Source organism: Megalobrama amblycephala, linkage group LG24, assembly GCF_018812025.1.
Source record: "Megalobrama amblycephala isolate DHTTF-2021 linkage group LG24, ASM1881202v1, whole genome shotgun sequence".
NCBI lineage: Eukaryota > Metazoa > Chordata > Actinopteri > Cypriniformes > Xenocyprididae > Megalobrama > Megalobrama amblycephala.
In genome coordinates this window covers 8,451,216-8,468,354 of record NC_063067.1, presented here as the reverse complement: position 1 = coordinate 8,468,354, position 17,139 = coordinate 8,451,216, and the positions used below count along the sequence as shown (strand labels likewise).

Below are 17,139 nucleotides of genomic sequence, written 5' to 3'. Positions count from 1 at the left end.
GCGATTGTGGTTGATTGTCAATCAAGCATTGCCGCTGTGTCATGAAATAAGCAATGCTTTATTTGCTTAGAAACGTCTTTAAGTCGTTACATACTTTAATCATTAGGTATTAACAATAATCAGGTAGCATTATTCCATTCAAATATTTGGGCAGATTAATTTTGAGTTAAATGGAGTACACTTAAACGATACACCAACATACACCAATGTAACCGTGAATTTAATTTATTTGGATTTGAACTGCTCAAAAACTCACAAAATTATGTAGGCCTAAATAAAAGTTCGTAAATAAAAGCTTCTTCAAAACGAACAAGTGTTTAAAGTTTCATAAGTTTACTCAGTTCTGAAACCCTTTATGATGCGTGATGAGCGCAAAGCTGGAGTCAAAATTAAGACAATACAGGTTTTTGTTTTCAAGAATTTTATTAAATAATACACAGTTTACACAAACAATATAATTGCGTACCAAGGTATATGTTTGTTTTCATATGGGTGTGATTCTCACTTTAAGACAAGTTTATATGCACACAACTACAAGTATGATGAAATGTATTTTTCTTGAAATTCTCTCAATAGTTAATGTGCCAGTACAGCGGCATTTTGAACAACAGAACACTGACGGGGCAAAAGCAATATTAAAAAAAAAAAAAAAAATTATAAAAGGAAAATAAAACGTATCAAGGATTTAGGTAGTATAATTCATCCCGTCAGTGTTTGTTTCATTGTACAAATATGCATCCACAAAAAAATGAATGTGCATATAAGAAGTTTCCTTCACTTCTGGAATGCTTAGGGTACAGTTAAGAGGCTTAATAGTTTGGGAGACGTAGCCTACTAATCAAATCAAATTCGAATACATTTTCATCTAATGTAATTTTCTACTAGCCTATATAGCAACATGATAATACTAGAACCACACAAATATTTCAGCTGTGGCATTGTCATCACGCAGCCAATAAGGAACTATTTTCAATACAAAGAGAAGTGAATTGCTTTATGGTGGATAACATGTGCGTCTTTCTCTCTCTCTCAATCTCTCCATTTGTTTCTACGTGTGTATATGTTAGTGGCGTGGTGGTGGTAGTAGAGCTTGAGTATGGTGTTCAGGTCGGAGGAGGAGGAGGGGGCAGTCAAAAGGAATAGCAGAGTATATAGTCCATGCATTAATATTTGCAAATTCTCCGTTTAGGTAGTTACGTTGCAGTTAACAGGCGTTCGAGAACGGGAAATGGATTTCCTAATCTTTTTTTTTAGCTTCCTCGGTTTCCTCCTCGGTCTCCTTCTCGGTGTCTTGAGGAGTACCCGTTGATTCGGTCCCCGGTACAGTAGAAGTTAGATTGGTCTCTTTCTTCCATTTCATGCGCCTATTCTGGAACCAGATTTTGATTTGACGCTCGGTTAGGCACAAAGCGTTGGCGATCTCGATGCGTCTGCGTCTGGTTAAATACCGATTGAAGTGAAATTCTTTTTCCAGTTCCAAGGTTTGGTATCTGGAGTAAATCTGGCGACCTCTTCTTCTGTCTGACCCGTACCCAACTCCTGTTGTGGGGAAAAGTGAAAATAAATTAAAAAAAAAAATAGTTTACACATCCTTAATTAAAGGCTAAATAAAACACACGTTTGGAATCCTGGTGGAATAATTCACTTGAGGCAATTTTGAAAATTTATTTTATAAGTTAACTGATATAACAATCTGACAAAAGAATGCAGCCTATATACGCAGAATTTGACCAATTTAACAGTCACAAAGCAAACGCGAAACTTGTTTCGATTTCTAAAACATTTCTTTTTACCAACTTTGCTATCGTGTGTTTTCAAACAGTACATCGGACGAGTTAAGCTACATTTTTTAACATAGTAATGCGTGCTCTTAAAATGGTTCAAAATGTACTTTTCGTTGTATATTTTTCTAACGCGTTCACACTTACTGCACAAGTTTTTGAAATAATTTTGGCACTCGAGTATTAAAGGAGGTAGCCAAATGGGATTCCCCTCTCTGGAAAAGGGGGCTTTTATAGTCTGATGATTTAGTAGTGGTTTATGAGGCCATAAAATGTAGCTACTCTGTTGATAGGACGTATCGTAAAACAGCCCAATTCCACCAGGGTATGTCCCAAGTCGCAGTAAAAACTCACCGCTGTGCGAGTTCATGCGCTGCATCCACGGGTAGATCTGAATGTTGTTCCCTTTCTGATCCTGCGTTCCTGCACGAGCTTGTTCCAGGTTGTATTCCTGGGCAACGTGGCTCTGCGCACTGAGTCCCATACTAGTTTGTCTGCAACTGGGAAGCACATCCTTATCTTGAAGAAACACGTTAGATCCATACTCGTACGGTCCTCGACTTGATCCAAACACAACGTTATCTTGAGGTGAATAGAAAGGGGACGCATAAATCCGGTTTTGGGTCACTGTGGTGCCATAAGACGAAAAATGTCTGACTGAATCATATGTGGTCGTGTTCAGTGGCATGTTGGGCAAAACCTCTTGCCCACCAGATAAATGGCACGAGAGCGACGGGTTCGCGAAATACGAATTCATACCTTTCCTATCGCCCTCTCATCAACTCACCCTCCTATCTTATTTCCCCTCTCTTAATCTCACACTTTCTTTCTTTGTGCTATGGGGTCTGCTTCCTTCTGTCACATACACACGTCTCCCGCCTGCTTTCCTAACTCTCTTTCAAATGAACTTCAGAAGGATTTCAATAATATTAATTTCCAGTCTCCGGTTAAGACGCGCAAAGCAAGTGTTATAGCCAAGGCTTGGCTCATGGAAGGACAATATGACAGCGTCACCTGACCACTTTCAGCCAATTGAATGCGCTGTGTACGGAGGAATATCGAGCTTGTAGCTTCTTATCCTTGTGGCTTCAGTTGATAAAGTTTAAGTAAACACACACACAAATGCAGAATAAGCACTCACACGAACAATGAATTACGTCTTTTTGTGCATTAATCAGCGAGTTAATCTGTTCTTTGTGTCGGTATAAAGCTTCTCCACGTGTGCTCTGAAGGTAAATCCAGACTTATCCTGGAGAATCATGCATTTTACAATGAGCTAATTTTCACCTCAGTTAATTACTTGAAAGATGGGTTTTTACAATTGCTTACTGTCGCTGACGTTTATGTATATTTTTATATCTTATGACAATACTAATCATAACTATATTCAGGTCTTCTTGGCGCAACAGCTTTATTACTTTATTACAACTACTGTGCAGATGATATAACTAAAATTGTAAGCATTACAATTACATTAACAGAACTCTTTGTTTTAAAAAAGAAAATGACCAAGGGCTAATTGCCACACGGCTTATCTACACGCGTTATCTACGCCGATTTTGTTTACCCTCCATTTTAAGATGCACTTCACAATTTCATTTAAAAAACTGTGAATAGGTATATCTGATGATACACATTTTATATAATATTAATATACATATTCATTGCATTGTCGTCAGTCACCACACTAGACCACACTATTCTTTTGTTATTTAGTAGATATCTCCCTATAACGTTTGTTTCTCTATCTCTATTTCCTCGGTCTTTCATTGCGCTGAAGGGGAAACGTCTGTTCTTTTCCTTTCCCCATTTGTAATGTATTGATAATTTCAATGGTAAAAAGAACCTGAGTAAGGAGGGGGGAAGGGGCATCTTACTAAAGAATGCGTCAAACGCGCCTTGGTGCCATAAAAGTCACAAACCCAACTGAGGACTTCCAGCTCTGAGGCAATTACCCCTTTGAATGTATGGGGGCTGTGCAGCGAGTCTCTTATCTTGTAGACAGAAAGCTGCTAATTTTTTAGCATTTAACTTTCTTGTGTATGCAGAATGATTGAGATTAAAAAAAAAATAATGCTATTAGACATCTTTACAAAATTTAAGTACATGTTGACTGTATTAATTTTATTTAAGGATAAAATTAAACTTTTAGAATTTCTTACGATCATATTTGCCAAAGATCTGTTGAACTATACAAATACAACTGCTTTCCTTTATTAAATGCTTGCAGCTATTAATGGAATGGCCATTTATATATTATCATGTTCAGAGAATCAGTAGTGGGAAAAGGACTAGTTTTAACCGAATGGTTAGGGTATGCTCCATGACCTTAATGCAGGCCACATGACGGAACGTGTGAGGCCAAAAACAGTGGTTTAGAAAGAGGTGCGCAAAACACGAGATTGACAGAACAGTAAAATTTACTTCCAGCCCGACAGTGAGAAAAGGCATTTAACAGCTATAAAACAGGCTAATCTGCTTAACGATTGATTAAATGCATACAAATTTCCTTTGTATTCGTACCTATAAAACCGGGATTAATCAATATCAAGCATTAATGTTTTTGATGGGTTGTCATATTTTGGACAACATTTGAGATCGACAAAATGTAACTCTACTAGGCATGCATATCTACTAGGAATATTTAAACATCAACATGGTAAGTGATATTTGATAAGTTTACGGCTACTGAATATGAATATGATTTATTATCTTCCTAAGTTAATTCATTGACGTTTATACAAGTAATAATAACAACAATAATAACAGTAGTAGTAGTAGTAGTTTTAACCGGTCGGCAATAAAAGTAATGAAAACATGAATTACATGCTGCTAAATTAATACAATAACTATTGTCTATATGGCGGTGTGGAACTTAACGTGTTACTATGATTTAATTTATACAATATTACACCATGTATACTATGAAAAGAAACTAATAAAAGTAATATATAACAGTAATAAAAAATATTTCCTGCGTGAAAAGCGTGTGTGCAAGTTTTACCATATTTCATTCACAGCCTCTTTTAGATTGCGAAAATTGAACAGTTGCCAATTCAAATATATGAAATGTAATATTTTTTTTCACAGCAATAATTATATTTTCAATTACATTTAAAAAAATATTTCAGTTAAATTTTTATTAAACTAGTAGGCTAAGCTAAAATAGCAGCAGGAAAGCGCGATGCTGAAAACAAATCAGATATGCATTATCAAGTCTTAAATCATATAATTGTTTTCACTATGCTATTTTCATACGTGTAGTTTGGTGGTATTGAGCTCTCATAGGCCCTACTAAGTGTAGTATGTATCTATATATATCTGACTCTTTGATGTTCAATAATGCTCCAACGACTTTGAACTGAAAGCCTTTGATGGGGAGATTTTTAATATCGTGATCTATTTTACAGCATCAGTCTTGTGAATGAAGTAGCGAGTAAAACACACCACACTCAGTCTGCAGTTGGTATGTTGATGTGACTGGAGAGAAAGAGCTTTAAGTGTTTTATTGCAGCCCTTAAGACAAATCGCACGGTTGTGTTTTAGCGTTTGAAGAGGCAATAAATAGACATCCCGTTTGGCCTGTATTCTCTTTACACTCGACAAAACTACGCACTAACGTCCGCCAAAATCGTCCTTAGTTCCAATGCGTAATTTACGTGATATGATGATCTGGAAAAAAAGCAAGCTATGCACATCCTAACTGTGCTCGGCAATGGCCTAGACTGCACATTCTCCAGAGTTAAATGAATGTTATCATTGGCCTATTTATTTGTAACGGATGTTCACAATTGCAAATTCCAATGATGAGTCTTCAAGCTTTCTTATCCAAGCCCAACTTTCCTACCCTGTCATCTATGTCGATGTATCTATGCGAAAACAAAATCCATAATAGTAACCTGACAGCTATAACAGAGCTCTCATGTGCAGCTAAGCACTTATAACAACACACGACCCGAAGGGGCATTATGGTTTTTAACTAGCACAAGATAATTCTGTGAAATTATGTGGCCGCGTAATGACCTCCATGAATAAGACGTTTTGAAGTAGAGCGAACTCACATTGCCCTGCGGTTCTTGTAAGGAAATGTTTGGAATTGAAAGTTCGCCTGGAATTTGTTTTCATTTTCGTGGCAACTGAATTATGCCTTCTATGATTCAAATCCAATAGCGGTGGCAGACACGAGATTGGCCCAAAGTTTACTCAAATGATAGTCAGATGGCAATAAATGTGTCAATTTCATAAACCTGTTTAGAACTTTGCTAGAATAACTGTAATAAACAAATGAATAAATCTCATGCATCTTATATACGTACAGGCATAAGGATTAGCTAAATAGACTCCATTTTTAATGGCAAACAAAAGACAGTCAATATTCCGAGGCAAAGAGGAGACTCACAGTAGAACAACCCCGCCCTCCACTCGCTTTTTCTCTCTCACTTACACACAAATACACACATGCACATTGACGAACCATATGCGAGCCCACACAGAAGCATTCTGCCTTAATAAATTACAATCCAGTTTTAAAAAATAGACAAAAATTGGTTCACACAAACCTAGTCTAGCTCTATAAATGAGATTGTTTCTTTTATATTTTTTTCTCTGTTCACGCACACTTCTAATTTCACAAATAAACACAACATAAGTAAAACTTTTCTTTTTAACAGTTGTATTACTTAAAAAAAAAAATGCTTTACCAGCAGCTACATGTTCATGACAACTGGTTTTATTATTGACTCTCTTTTTTTGGTTTTGTTTCCCCCAGTCCAGCCGCACATGTGGATTTCAAGAGGCCCATGACGGAAGATCGAGCTCTAGTTTTTTTGGGTCAGAGGAGTACCAAAGGATTTTATTAACATGCTACCCCATAATAACATAACTCACTGGCTATTACATTACATTTAAAGCTTCATGTTTGTCAATACTGTCTCATTACAACCATAAAACTAATAAAAAAATAAATGTAAAAAAAAGTAGACGGACTGTTTCTGTATTTGTGTTTTGAAATGTCTTTATTATTTTAATAATTGATTATTAATATTAATTGCTAAAAGCCACCATACAGACATATAATACAATATTTTTCTTGAACATTTTTGCTAATTTGTATATTATTATTATTATTATTATTATTATTAATCTGTATGTTAATAACGCTAGTAAAGCCATGCTTTTGACATAGCCTATATTTATGATGTAATTTCTATCAAATAAACATTTTACGCAGAAACACAAGCAAATGCCAGGCACATTCCCACATGTAAATTAAGATCTGAATTTTATGTGGGCAGTTGCCCTTACTGATTTTAGGCTCTGTATAATGCCTTGCATATGGAGCAGGCACAAGGTGGCAGTGTTGTTTGATTTAGTCCTCACTGAATGACAGTGTTGGATGATTGAACACGTGTGCATGAGAGAGAGAGAGAGAGAGTGAGAGAGAGAGAGAGAGAGAGAGAGAGATGTTGTTGATCCTGATTCCGTAACAAATATTAAGATATGTCTAGAGTGTTTAATCAGTTGTTTACTACGTAACATAAGCCGTTTATGCATTATGTGAGTAGGTGAGCATGTGTAAATGAATGTCTACGACACCCGTTTGTCATCAGACGCACACAACCAGAATACATCAGTTTGGATACAAGTTAACGAGGCTATAGTTACATTATAACCATGTCTCTCAAAATATAACTCACTCATGAATATCTCACTCATACATAATTCACATTTCCCAGTATAATTAATCACATAAAATACAATCTAGTAAGAAAATAAGGCAAGAATAGCTACTCACAGCCCGATAAATGTCACATAATATGGGTTGAATATAGATTTTTTTTGTAAAAGGCCTGACATTCGCGAGTGTTTTCTATCGTAGTTGCACATTATTATAAAGCTATACTATTAGGTCCTTTATATAAAAAATGCAAATATTAGGCTACAGCAAGCTCCGTATCAAATAACCACAATCAAACACATATAAAGCGTGTATTTAACTATTTGAAAGTAAACTCATTAACCCCAAACAACACCCGCTTGGACAGCTTAGGCTACTTGAACTATATTCATTTTCATCGAGACAATTAATAATCAACAATAGTACCATAAAGCAACAACACAAGTCACTTGTCAACGAGGCTGTGCGTTCACAATCCATAACGAATTAAGGGAAACGACACAATGAATGTACATTTACATATGTTGCATGCCCCTCTTGAACATCCCGTTTGAATCGAATACAGTACTGTCAAATCTCCATATTGTGTAGCAACACGTCTGTAAGAAGCCAATAAGCAGCGTAGAATCATTTACTTACCAGCGTTCGCTGTTGTCTGTGTGACGCACGTTCGATGGTGTACAGCAGCAGATCATTCTAGGCAACGGCACTAGGATCTAGATCCCATTTTCCTGTACTCTTAAAAATGTTAATCTTTTGAAGCGAAATTATCATATTTACCCCCGTTAAACCCCTCAAGCTCCAGCTAACAGTGCTGTTTCCCCTCTAGGGGATCAGATAGGTAGAACGGAGACTGGGGAGGCGGCGACGTCTGAGGACAGTCAGTCATTACTAGCGATGAAGCAGACGAGACAAGATGGTGTGTTATAGAGCGTTTTAAAAATCCGCCTGAGATAGTGAGTAAACAGAAAACGGGAAAAATGTCTGGTGCTAAGATCATTTCAACACCACAGCGAGCTCGCAAGTCGATAGATGGGGATATCCAGTGGAAGACAACAGCACAAAGTTCATGTTCATAGAGTGAGAACCACGTGGTCTGACGCAACCAATGACCGCGTGTATTCAGTCGTAAACTTTTATTACTTAGCTGTAAATTCCCCCTCTAAACAACTAGGAATGTGTTACGTTTCACCCTCTCTCAAAGATCGCATTTCCCATTTTCTTCTTTCTTTTTCCCTTTTTTTGTTTGCTTAAGTTGATGACACTGATAAACCAGTTTTATATTTGTCATATAGGCTAGATTTTTGTGAGTCCAATTAGTCCAATAGGCTACTATTAAAAGCTTAATGATGATTTTTTTTTTTTTTCCCCCGATACTGGGTATTATGAAAATTGTGAAACAGTATAGATGGACTATAGTGGGCAAAATGTATTAGGTGTTTGGTAATAACCTGTGCAAGCCCTATTTTGTTTATCAGAATGTTTAAATATAAAATGGAAATACCCATTGTCCTGTAGCCTATACACACACACAAATAGTATTAATATTCATAATTAAGTGTTTAAAAATCTTAATGAAGCAAATCTTTTTTAACCATGGGGCCATTTCCTTAGGCTATTTACCCCATTTGACCCATTAGAGATTTTGTTTTGGGCCAGTCGTCTTTAGTAGCTAGTTGAGTTTATGTCTGCAGCAGTTCGGAGTACATTATAACTCAGAATCATTAGGAGACAGATAGTTCTCATTGTTTAAGAAAAATTAAAATAATCTCATGATCATTTCCAAAGCATTTGTAAGAGCAAAGTAATTATAAAGATCATGGAACAGAGCACATATGAAATACCTTACTTGGCTGTGGGTTGGCTCGTTGAAAACTATTTGCCTATAATATCCGATAAATCTCGTTGCTATATTAAAAATAAATTCTGATATTCTATTTTATTATGTCAATATTATGTTGATATTAGCCTAGTCTTTGTCATGTCATCAACCTAATTGCGGCTACTTTATTGGGCACTAGACTGTTATGACCTGCCATTAAAAGATGTAAAAGAGACACCACATAACTTTGTCAAAATCTTATTTCACAAAATTATCTTAAAGTTACATTTGCATGTTCATTGTGTATAGAGGCATTTACAAAAGAGAACAAAACAAGGTTTAAAAAGTTGCTAGTATTTTTAATTATGTATTTTCAAAAAAACATTTCCATTTGATGTCAAATGTCTGCACTGAACAACTAATAATACTAATACAAAATGAACACTCCTCTCTGTCAGACAGTATTTCTTTATGAAATAATTGTTTAAAAATATCAAATATATAATTATTGATTCACTGATGTTCAATGATGTTGATTCAGTGATATTCAAGCTTAACAGTTCTGAAAATGACACGTCTGAAAATGTCAAAGTTGAGAAATGTACAGTTCAGTGTTGTTTTATTGTGCAAGTAAATAAAACCCTATGTTTTGCTAAATCTTTACCTTATTCTACAAAAGCTAACGCTATGTTTCACCGTAGTTGCTAGTCATTTGTTTTCTTTAAACGAATTTCGTTATATGATCTTGATTGGTTGGCTTAATTGATTGGAATCAGAATCATTAATTGCAAGTTGATAGCATTAAAGAAAACTGCATGAGATATTCTTTAAATAGTTATTTGTAACATGTAATGTGGAAATTTTTGCAATTCAGCAAAAACAAAACCAACCAAGACAATATAACGCCAAAACTATTTTGTGACATTAATATAGCCTATTAACTAAACGATATTTTGGCTAAGCCAATCCGTAAAAGTTAACGAACTCTATGTAAGCTGTGTAAGGTCTTCCTTTAGGCCTAATTAAATTCTTTCACTCACTCATATCTTTTTAGTTTTTATACCACAAATATAAATTTAATACAAATGGCTATACAAATATTGAATACTGCACTTTAATAAAAAAAATAAAAATAAATACATGCACTAATACTTACACTAACGAACATAGCCGAGAACGGGGTAAGGTTTTTCCGTTTAATTCGTTTCTTTGAACTACTTTTTTTTCTTCAAATTTGCTAGCACAATCATAAACAAAATGTAAATATGTGCACAAATATGACAACCTCCACTCTTATAAAACGTAAAAAAACAAACAAACAAAAAAACATACACATATACATGCACCATTGCGTATACATACACTTAAAGCAGTCCCACGTCCACGTTGCTTTCCTTGTGTCTTGTTCTAGCCTGTCTGCACTGCACAGAAATCAAAAGGCAAAAACGTCTGCCCGGATGCGACACTGTCGGGTTTACACCACCAATAAAGTTTACTGCAGGTATAGTAAAGCCCTCATTTGGAATGTAACAGCAGTGCAATACAAAGGCAAGGCGGATGGACAATGACCACTGCAATTGTCACTACCACCGGAACTTCCTGAAAAGGTCTATGCCTGAGCTAAAATATCTTTTTTTACAACAGGGGACCATCCAACAGCATAACAACAAAAGGAGAGTGAAACAAACAATTACGTTAATTATTATTATTATCAGCAAAAGTAGCCTATATTATGTACATGCAAACGCAAGAAAATGTTCAAGAATCTTATGCTTTAAAAGTTTTGCTTTAAAAAAATCAGTATCATTGTATCAAAATACGTATTTTGCCTGTCTCAAGATCTTAAGCGATGCATGTAGCTACACTTTAATCATTCGCATCTGTTTTAAGAAACAGAATTGTAATATTCGCTTGTATCAACAAACATCTAGAAATATTACTCATATGAAATACCTTACTTGGCTGTGGGTTGGCTCGTTGAAAACTATTTGCCTATAATACCCGATAATTCTCGTTGCTATTGAAAATAAAATCTGATATTCTATTTTATTATATCAATATTCTGTTTATATTAGCCTAGTCTTTGTGATGTCATCATCAGCCTAATTGCGGCTACTTTATTGGGCACTAGACTACTGTTATGACCTGCCATTAAAAGTTGTAAAAGAGACACCACTTTTGAACACTCGCACATAAGGTAGGCCTCGCTAGGATTTTAATGGCGATAGTAATATTTTAGACATTTTAAATGTCGAATCATTATCATAAACCTGCATTAAACACATCTTTGTAGCTACTAATTAGATTTCTCCTGTTCCTACGGCATATTCTGTCAAATTTGTGTTGTCTGCTAAAAGAATACAATGTAAGGCACATGTACTGTAAATATTGTTCATGGATCCTTTCGTCTTTGAATAAGACAGGCATTGACATTGACAATATTCTAGCTCGCGTGTCCTCTCTCAGTGAACATCCAAAGTTGCACTAAATAAGTCTTTCAATTTTGCTTTTTTGTGTATAGACAGTATGAAAGACAGTATTCCTCGTCCAAGGAACAGAAGGTTCATGTTTTGTTGGACAAGAAATTGATCTGTTTGCTGGACAAGTGAAGACTAAATTTTAAGAATGTTAAAAGAGTAGGTTGTATTTTTGAGGATATACATTTACAGGATTTCAGTAACCTTGATTCGTTGTAGAGGATTACTTTTAAAAAGATCATTTACCTTTGACAAGAAATAACTTGAGTGATTCACACACTGTGCAACCAATGTTACTGGTACTGATATATGGTTACGTGAGGTGGAATTGTTCAAAATAAATAATTGAAACTGAGAATTTTTTTTTTTTTCCTGTTCATGATTATGTTGAAATTGGACATACTAAGCACCTGACAATAAAACAACAATTGCATGATAAAAGCATGATATTTATTGTGATATTTAATGATGTAGTTGATCACGCCATTTTGCTTGAACTGACAACAAAATGTCATATTAAACGTGAAATTCAAAAATCAAGCCCTTAAAACCCCTCAAGTCAGCCTTTGATTATTTGCTAGAGATTGAGTTGCATTGTTTTTTTGTTACGTGGAGACAATCTTTCAAAGCTTAAAGAGTTTTCAAACAGATCATAATGGTGGAGTATTGTTGGTTGCATTTGCCATTTCAGACACTTCACAGACATGAAATATATACTATAAAAAGACATTAAGTGTCGTATTTAACATGAATTTAAACAAAAAAGAAGCAGGTTTTGGTATTTTGTAACTTCAGTGTCTTGCCAACAAGTGGATTCAGGCGAGTAAATAAATAAATGAGACGTGATAGAATGAGCCATCTTGTTTATTCTTCGGTTGATTTCAACAATGGCGTACACACACACGAATTTGTCTATATTCACACGAGGAACACAAGTAAAACGAGCATATTGATAACAGCAAGATATTACAAGACGTACATGAAGGTTATACTCAGTGCAATTCAAAATCTACGCTATAACACCAGCACGATAAATGACTCTCTTTCCTTGGATAAGGTAGGGTAGTAATTAGCGTGTTTGTTCATCTACACATAAATGTGCATTTTCTATAGGCAGTTTAAGTTGTTGGGGGAAACGTCTAAATAATTTCAACAAAGCAGCATGTAGAATAAATTAAAAATTCATTCTTGCAAGCAAAACTTTGTTTTTAGGTAGTGCCGTGGTACAATCTTTTAACATAGTTAAGATTGGCTTCGAGCTATTAGTGTCTTCCAAAGACTTCAAAAAGCTCGATAATCATAATAAGTGATTAAAAGGGTAAATTACATAACTTAGGTTTAATACTACAAAACAAGAGTCTATGAAATCTCTAGGTAGAAATGTATATTGCAAATTTCCCATGATTAGGTAGCTTCTTTTGAGATTTTCAAACGATTGCAATCTCTGGTGAGACCAATAAAATAATCGAAAAAATACAAACTGTAGCCTCGCCCACTCACATAGAATAACAATAAAGAACAGTTAAGTAATCGATAAAGTATGTAATACAGAATGCATTTTCTACACTTGCCATCCCCTGTCTCAGTACACATAGCACTAATGCAATATTGCCATATTCGGATTGCAGAAATAGTGTTACACAATCTATTCTTCTGTCAATTTGATTCGAAATGTCAGCATGTTGTGGCTTGATTTTATATACAAGACCAATCGTTTTTAAAAGTGACAAGCTGATGCAATTATTTCATTATTTAAATTGGTTGCATCTAAGTCATTTTTATCCCCCAGACATCCTCATCAAGTATGAAATAAATGTTAGACTCCGATATATGCTTGTCATGCTGATTACATTTCCCTAAATAAAACGAAGGGTTATTGTGTTCCTGTTAGTCTGCCTCTGAGTAATTTGTCAAATACACAGATCCACTTTTCGCTAATGGTAAAAGTCCTCGTGTGTTGGTAAAAAAAAAAAAAATGTTTTTTTTCCCTCTTTGGGCAGGTTTCAGGGTACTTTTGTATGGAAGGGGGATTTTCTCACGTTTTGACCCAACTGTTTGTAATAAAATTGGCGCTTCTTCTCTTTCATTGCCCATTCGCGAGACCTCTTCAAAATCTGCCATATAACCATAAAAAAGACCATAAAATCACTCCTTGCTTTCCTCTTTCTCTTCCGTTTCCTTGTCTTCTCCTTCCTCCACCTCACCGTCCTCGTTGCCCTCTTCTTCGGCCTCTGCTTCAGCCTCTCCTCTCTGGCCCGGAAATTTGTCTTTGTTATTTTCTTTTTTCCACTTCATTCGGCGATTCTGAAACCAGATCTTCACCTGCCGTTCAGTTAAGCTCAGCGCGTGGGACACTTCAATGCGGCGTTTGCGTGTGAGGTATGGGTTGAACAGGAACTCTTTCTCCAGCTCAAGAGTCTGGTAACGGCTGTATGTCTGCCTTCCATTGCGTCTCCCAGGAGCTTTGAAATGTAACAAAAATATCTGTCAATTGCATGTCTTCATTGCTTCGCTCTTTTCATTTACATATTCTGGGATGTAGTTAGAAAAACATGAAGGAAATATAAGTTGTTAAGCTATTTATATTTATATGTGCAAACAAAAATGAATAAACAGTTCAATTGTTTACACATGGATTTTCTTTTCTTTTCTCCAAACACCCCCCCCCCCACACATCAACTCATTGCACACCAAGGACGAATTCTGGCACAAATAGTTTTGTGTGTGTGTCATAGTGTGCCTTATAGTCTATAATATCCTCATTACGATTTGCCCCTAGAACATATTCAGGTAAGCTATATCAATTGTGGACATTCATTGCCGTCATAAACGGGAAATATAACTTACACGCTTATATCCAATGGTGTTCCAATTAGTAGATCTATATATAGTAGATTTGATTTCTTCCATAAATGCGTTGTTTCTATGTTTGAGTTACACAGCAGTTTTAATTCAGGTCAGTAACGCACAGAATTTCACATAACCTGGTGCACGGGCGCGCGCGCGCGCGCGCACACACAGCCAGACAGACAAACACACACACACACACATAGACACACACACACACACACACACACACAGAGACACACACACACACACAGGTTTTCATAGTATCTATCACTCGAACAAAATAAATAGATAGAAAACCTTTATGTCCTCATTCAGGTTCATTACCAGTTATTTTTAAATTAAAGCAAGCTAATAGAACTTCACAACACGCCTCAAATACACTTGTCATTAGTAGGTGTTGAAAGGTTTTCTTTTGCGATATAATTTGATTGACAAAAAATTATACTGAAACTATTTTAAACTAACTATTGAACTTCAGATTTTTTATTTTAGATTTTAGATTATTTTAGTTTTTCCCCCTTAACAGGAAGGAAACGCAAATTAATGGAATCAAACGAACAAAGTCAATTTAAATCAAACGAATTATGTTTATGTGATGTTTACCACTACACATTACAATCACAAATTTCTCATTTGAGTCACCACAAAGGTGGTAAGACAGGTGATCATTTCTAAGAATAATCTGATTTCGGATAATGTCCATCCAGCTCAATCTAGCCAACTATCAAAACTACTACATTCGTTTTTACACAAACAATGATGGTTCAGTGAAGTGAACAAATACGTTTACGAAAAGCCTATTATTAAGTACAGTTTCGCAACCTGCAAAAGCATAACCCACCTGTGTTTTGATCTCTGTTTATGAACACTGCACGCTAGAGCAGAATAAGGCTCTTGACACACTGACGCAGTCACACAGACAAACTCACACGCAGTGATTGAACAGAATGTGAAATAGTAAGTGTTCTAACCGTGAGGCCGCATCCATGGGAACATGAGGCTCGGAGAGGAGTTCTGACTTAAGTGGCCTTGTCCTTCTCCAGGGTTAGTGCTATTGGACGATTTACAGTCTGGGTATTGCGCTAAACTGGCCTCTTGCTGGGTACCATAAAGCGGTTGCCTCGGAAGGGCTTCATATCCATAAAATTTCGTAGCGTCTCCGTGACATGCCAATGCACAGGGGTTCTGTTGATAACCAGGGTTGGAGATACCTGTGGTTCCGTGATGGAAAAAGTCCTGTACGTGATGCGACGGGTGCTGAAACCCCGGCGCAGCTGCTCCATGTCCGTACACGAGCGTGTGGCTTCGGGCAACGCTCTGTGGAAACCTGCAGTCGTAGTAAGTTGGCTCTAATGTTTCGCCGCCTTTGTACTTGGAAAAAAGAGGGTTAACAAAATAAGAGCTCATGTTTATATAGCATTAAAAAGAGTCAGTCTGGTTTGGAAAAAAAATAAATTCTCCTCTCTAAATGGTGGCAACCTATTGTTGCGGTTCCAAATGGCATGCAACGCAGACAGAGCAACCGGAACTAGATGGAGAAATGCTGCCCCTTCGGACAATCTGAGGCAGCTCCCACTTCAGCTCCTCTCGCTTAGTCTCTCTCTCTCTCTTCCTATCGCCAGCCTTTCCTTTTGCAACCTCAAATCATGGCGTGCACGGTGGATGTGTGTTAAGGTTAAAGCTGGCTAGCTCCGACGGCTCAGTCACAAGCTCGTACTTTTTTTGCCTCCCACCAGCCACCCCCACTACAATGAGACCCCTCACCCCCCACTCCTTGTCCCCTACACCCCACCCTTTGGCTCCTCATCTTTCCAAAGCGTCCACAGGCGTCTACCTTGAAGGGGAAACACAGTTGTCTGTATTTTTATTGAATAAAAACGGCGGATGCACGTATTACATGAATGAATCACTGAAGTTTTTAATGGCTTCTTTAGAGTACCCGCAGGTTACTACAGCTTCATGCTGGCCGCACGGGTTAGTCCTGCGGTCACGTTGAAACAATTTGTCTGGTATTTCGTTTTTGATATAACTAGGTATCATTATCTTTCCAAAAGCCATATACGCTGAGACCATTACACAACCATTCTGGTAGGTTTAGTATAAGGTTGTGTATCGAGCCATAACCCACAGGGACTACATTACTCAAGTTTACGAACATTACAAGGAAACGGCTACGATTGACACCGCATACCAGCTAAAACACAAATTTACAATGACAAATATTTAACATAATTTTTATTTTTATTATTATTATTATCATTGCTGCTATAGCCTATTTAAAGGTTGTGACGAGTAATTGTGACGCCTACTTTATTTGTGTTAGACTGCTAACACACACACACACACACACACACACACACACACACACACACACACACAGAGAGAGAAAGCTGAAAACGCAAGCCTCTCTTGGCCCTCCTAAACCATACTAAAAAGTTGTAAATCTGCCGCACTGACACAATAAAATTGCGCAATAGATGCCTCGTTATTTTACTAGACACATTAATGGCTTGTTGTTTATTTCGGCTTTGC

General features: G+C 36.5%; 2 protein-coding genes and 1 long non-coding RNA gene across 3 annotated transcripts in view; 1 reads left to right on the top strand and 2 right to left on the bottom strand.

Moving 5' to 3' along the window:
• LOC125260563 overlaps window positions 1-8,136 on the top strand; it is a 50,653-nt gene extending 42,517 nt beyond the window's left edge. Inside the window, exon 4 of the long non-coding RNA XR_007183070.1 lies at window positions 6,550-8,136. This is a non-coding gene — a long non-coding RNA (uncharacterized LOC125260563). The remainder of the gene's footprint in view (window positions 1-6,549) is intronic.
• Window positions 405-6,556, bottom strand: LOC125260560 (homeobox protein Hox-C6a). The gene is made up of 2 exons (XM_048178981.1): window positions 2,136-6,556; window positions 405-1,539 (listed from the first exon to the last, which is right to left on the bottom strand). The coding sequence occupies exons 1-2, from the start codon at window positions 2,536-2,538 to the stop codon at window positions 1,238-1,240; spliced, it is 705 nt and encodes a 234-aa protein (XP_048034938.1). The 5' UTR covers window positions 2,539-6,556; the 3' UTR covers window positions 405-1,237.
• A 4,467-nt stretch (window positions 8,137-12,603) lies between the features above and the next one.
• On the bottom strand, window positions 12,604-16,339 carry hoxc8a (homeobox C8a). The gene is made up of 2 exons (XM_048178977.1): window positions 15,579-16,339; window positions 12,604-14,219 (listed from the first exon to the last, which is right to left on the bottom strand). Exons 1-2 carry the CDS (start codon window positions 16,012-16,014, stop codon window positions 13,903-13,905), a joined length of 753 nt encoding a protein of 250 aa, XP_048034934.1. The 5' UTR covers window positions 16,015-16,339; the 3' UTR covers window positions 12,604-13,902.
• Between the last annotated feature and the right edge of the window lie 800 nt (window positions 16,340-17,139).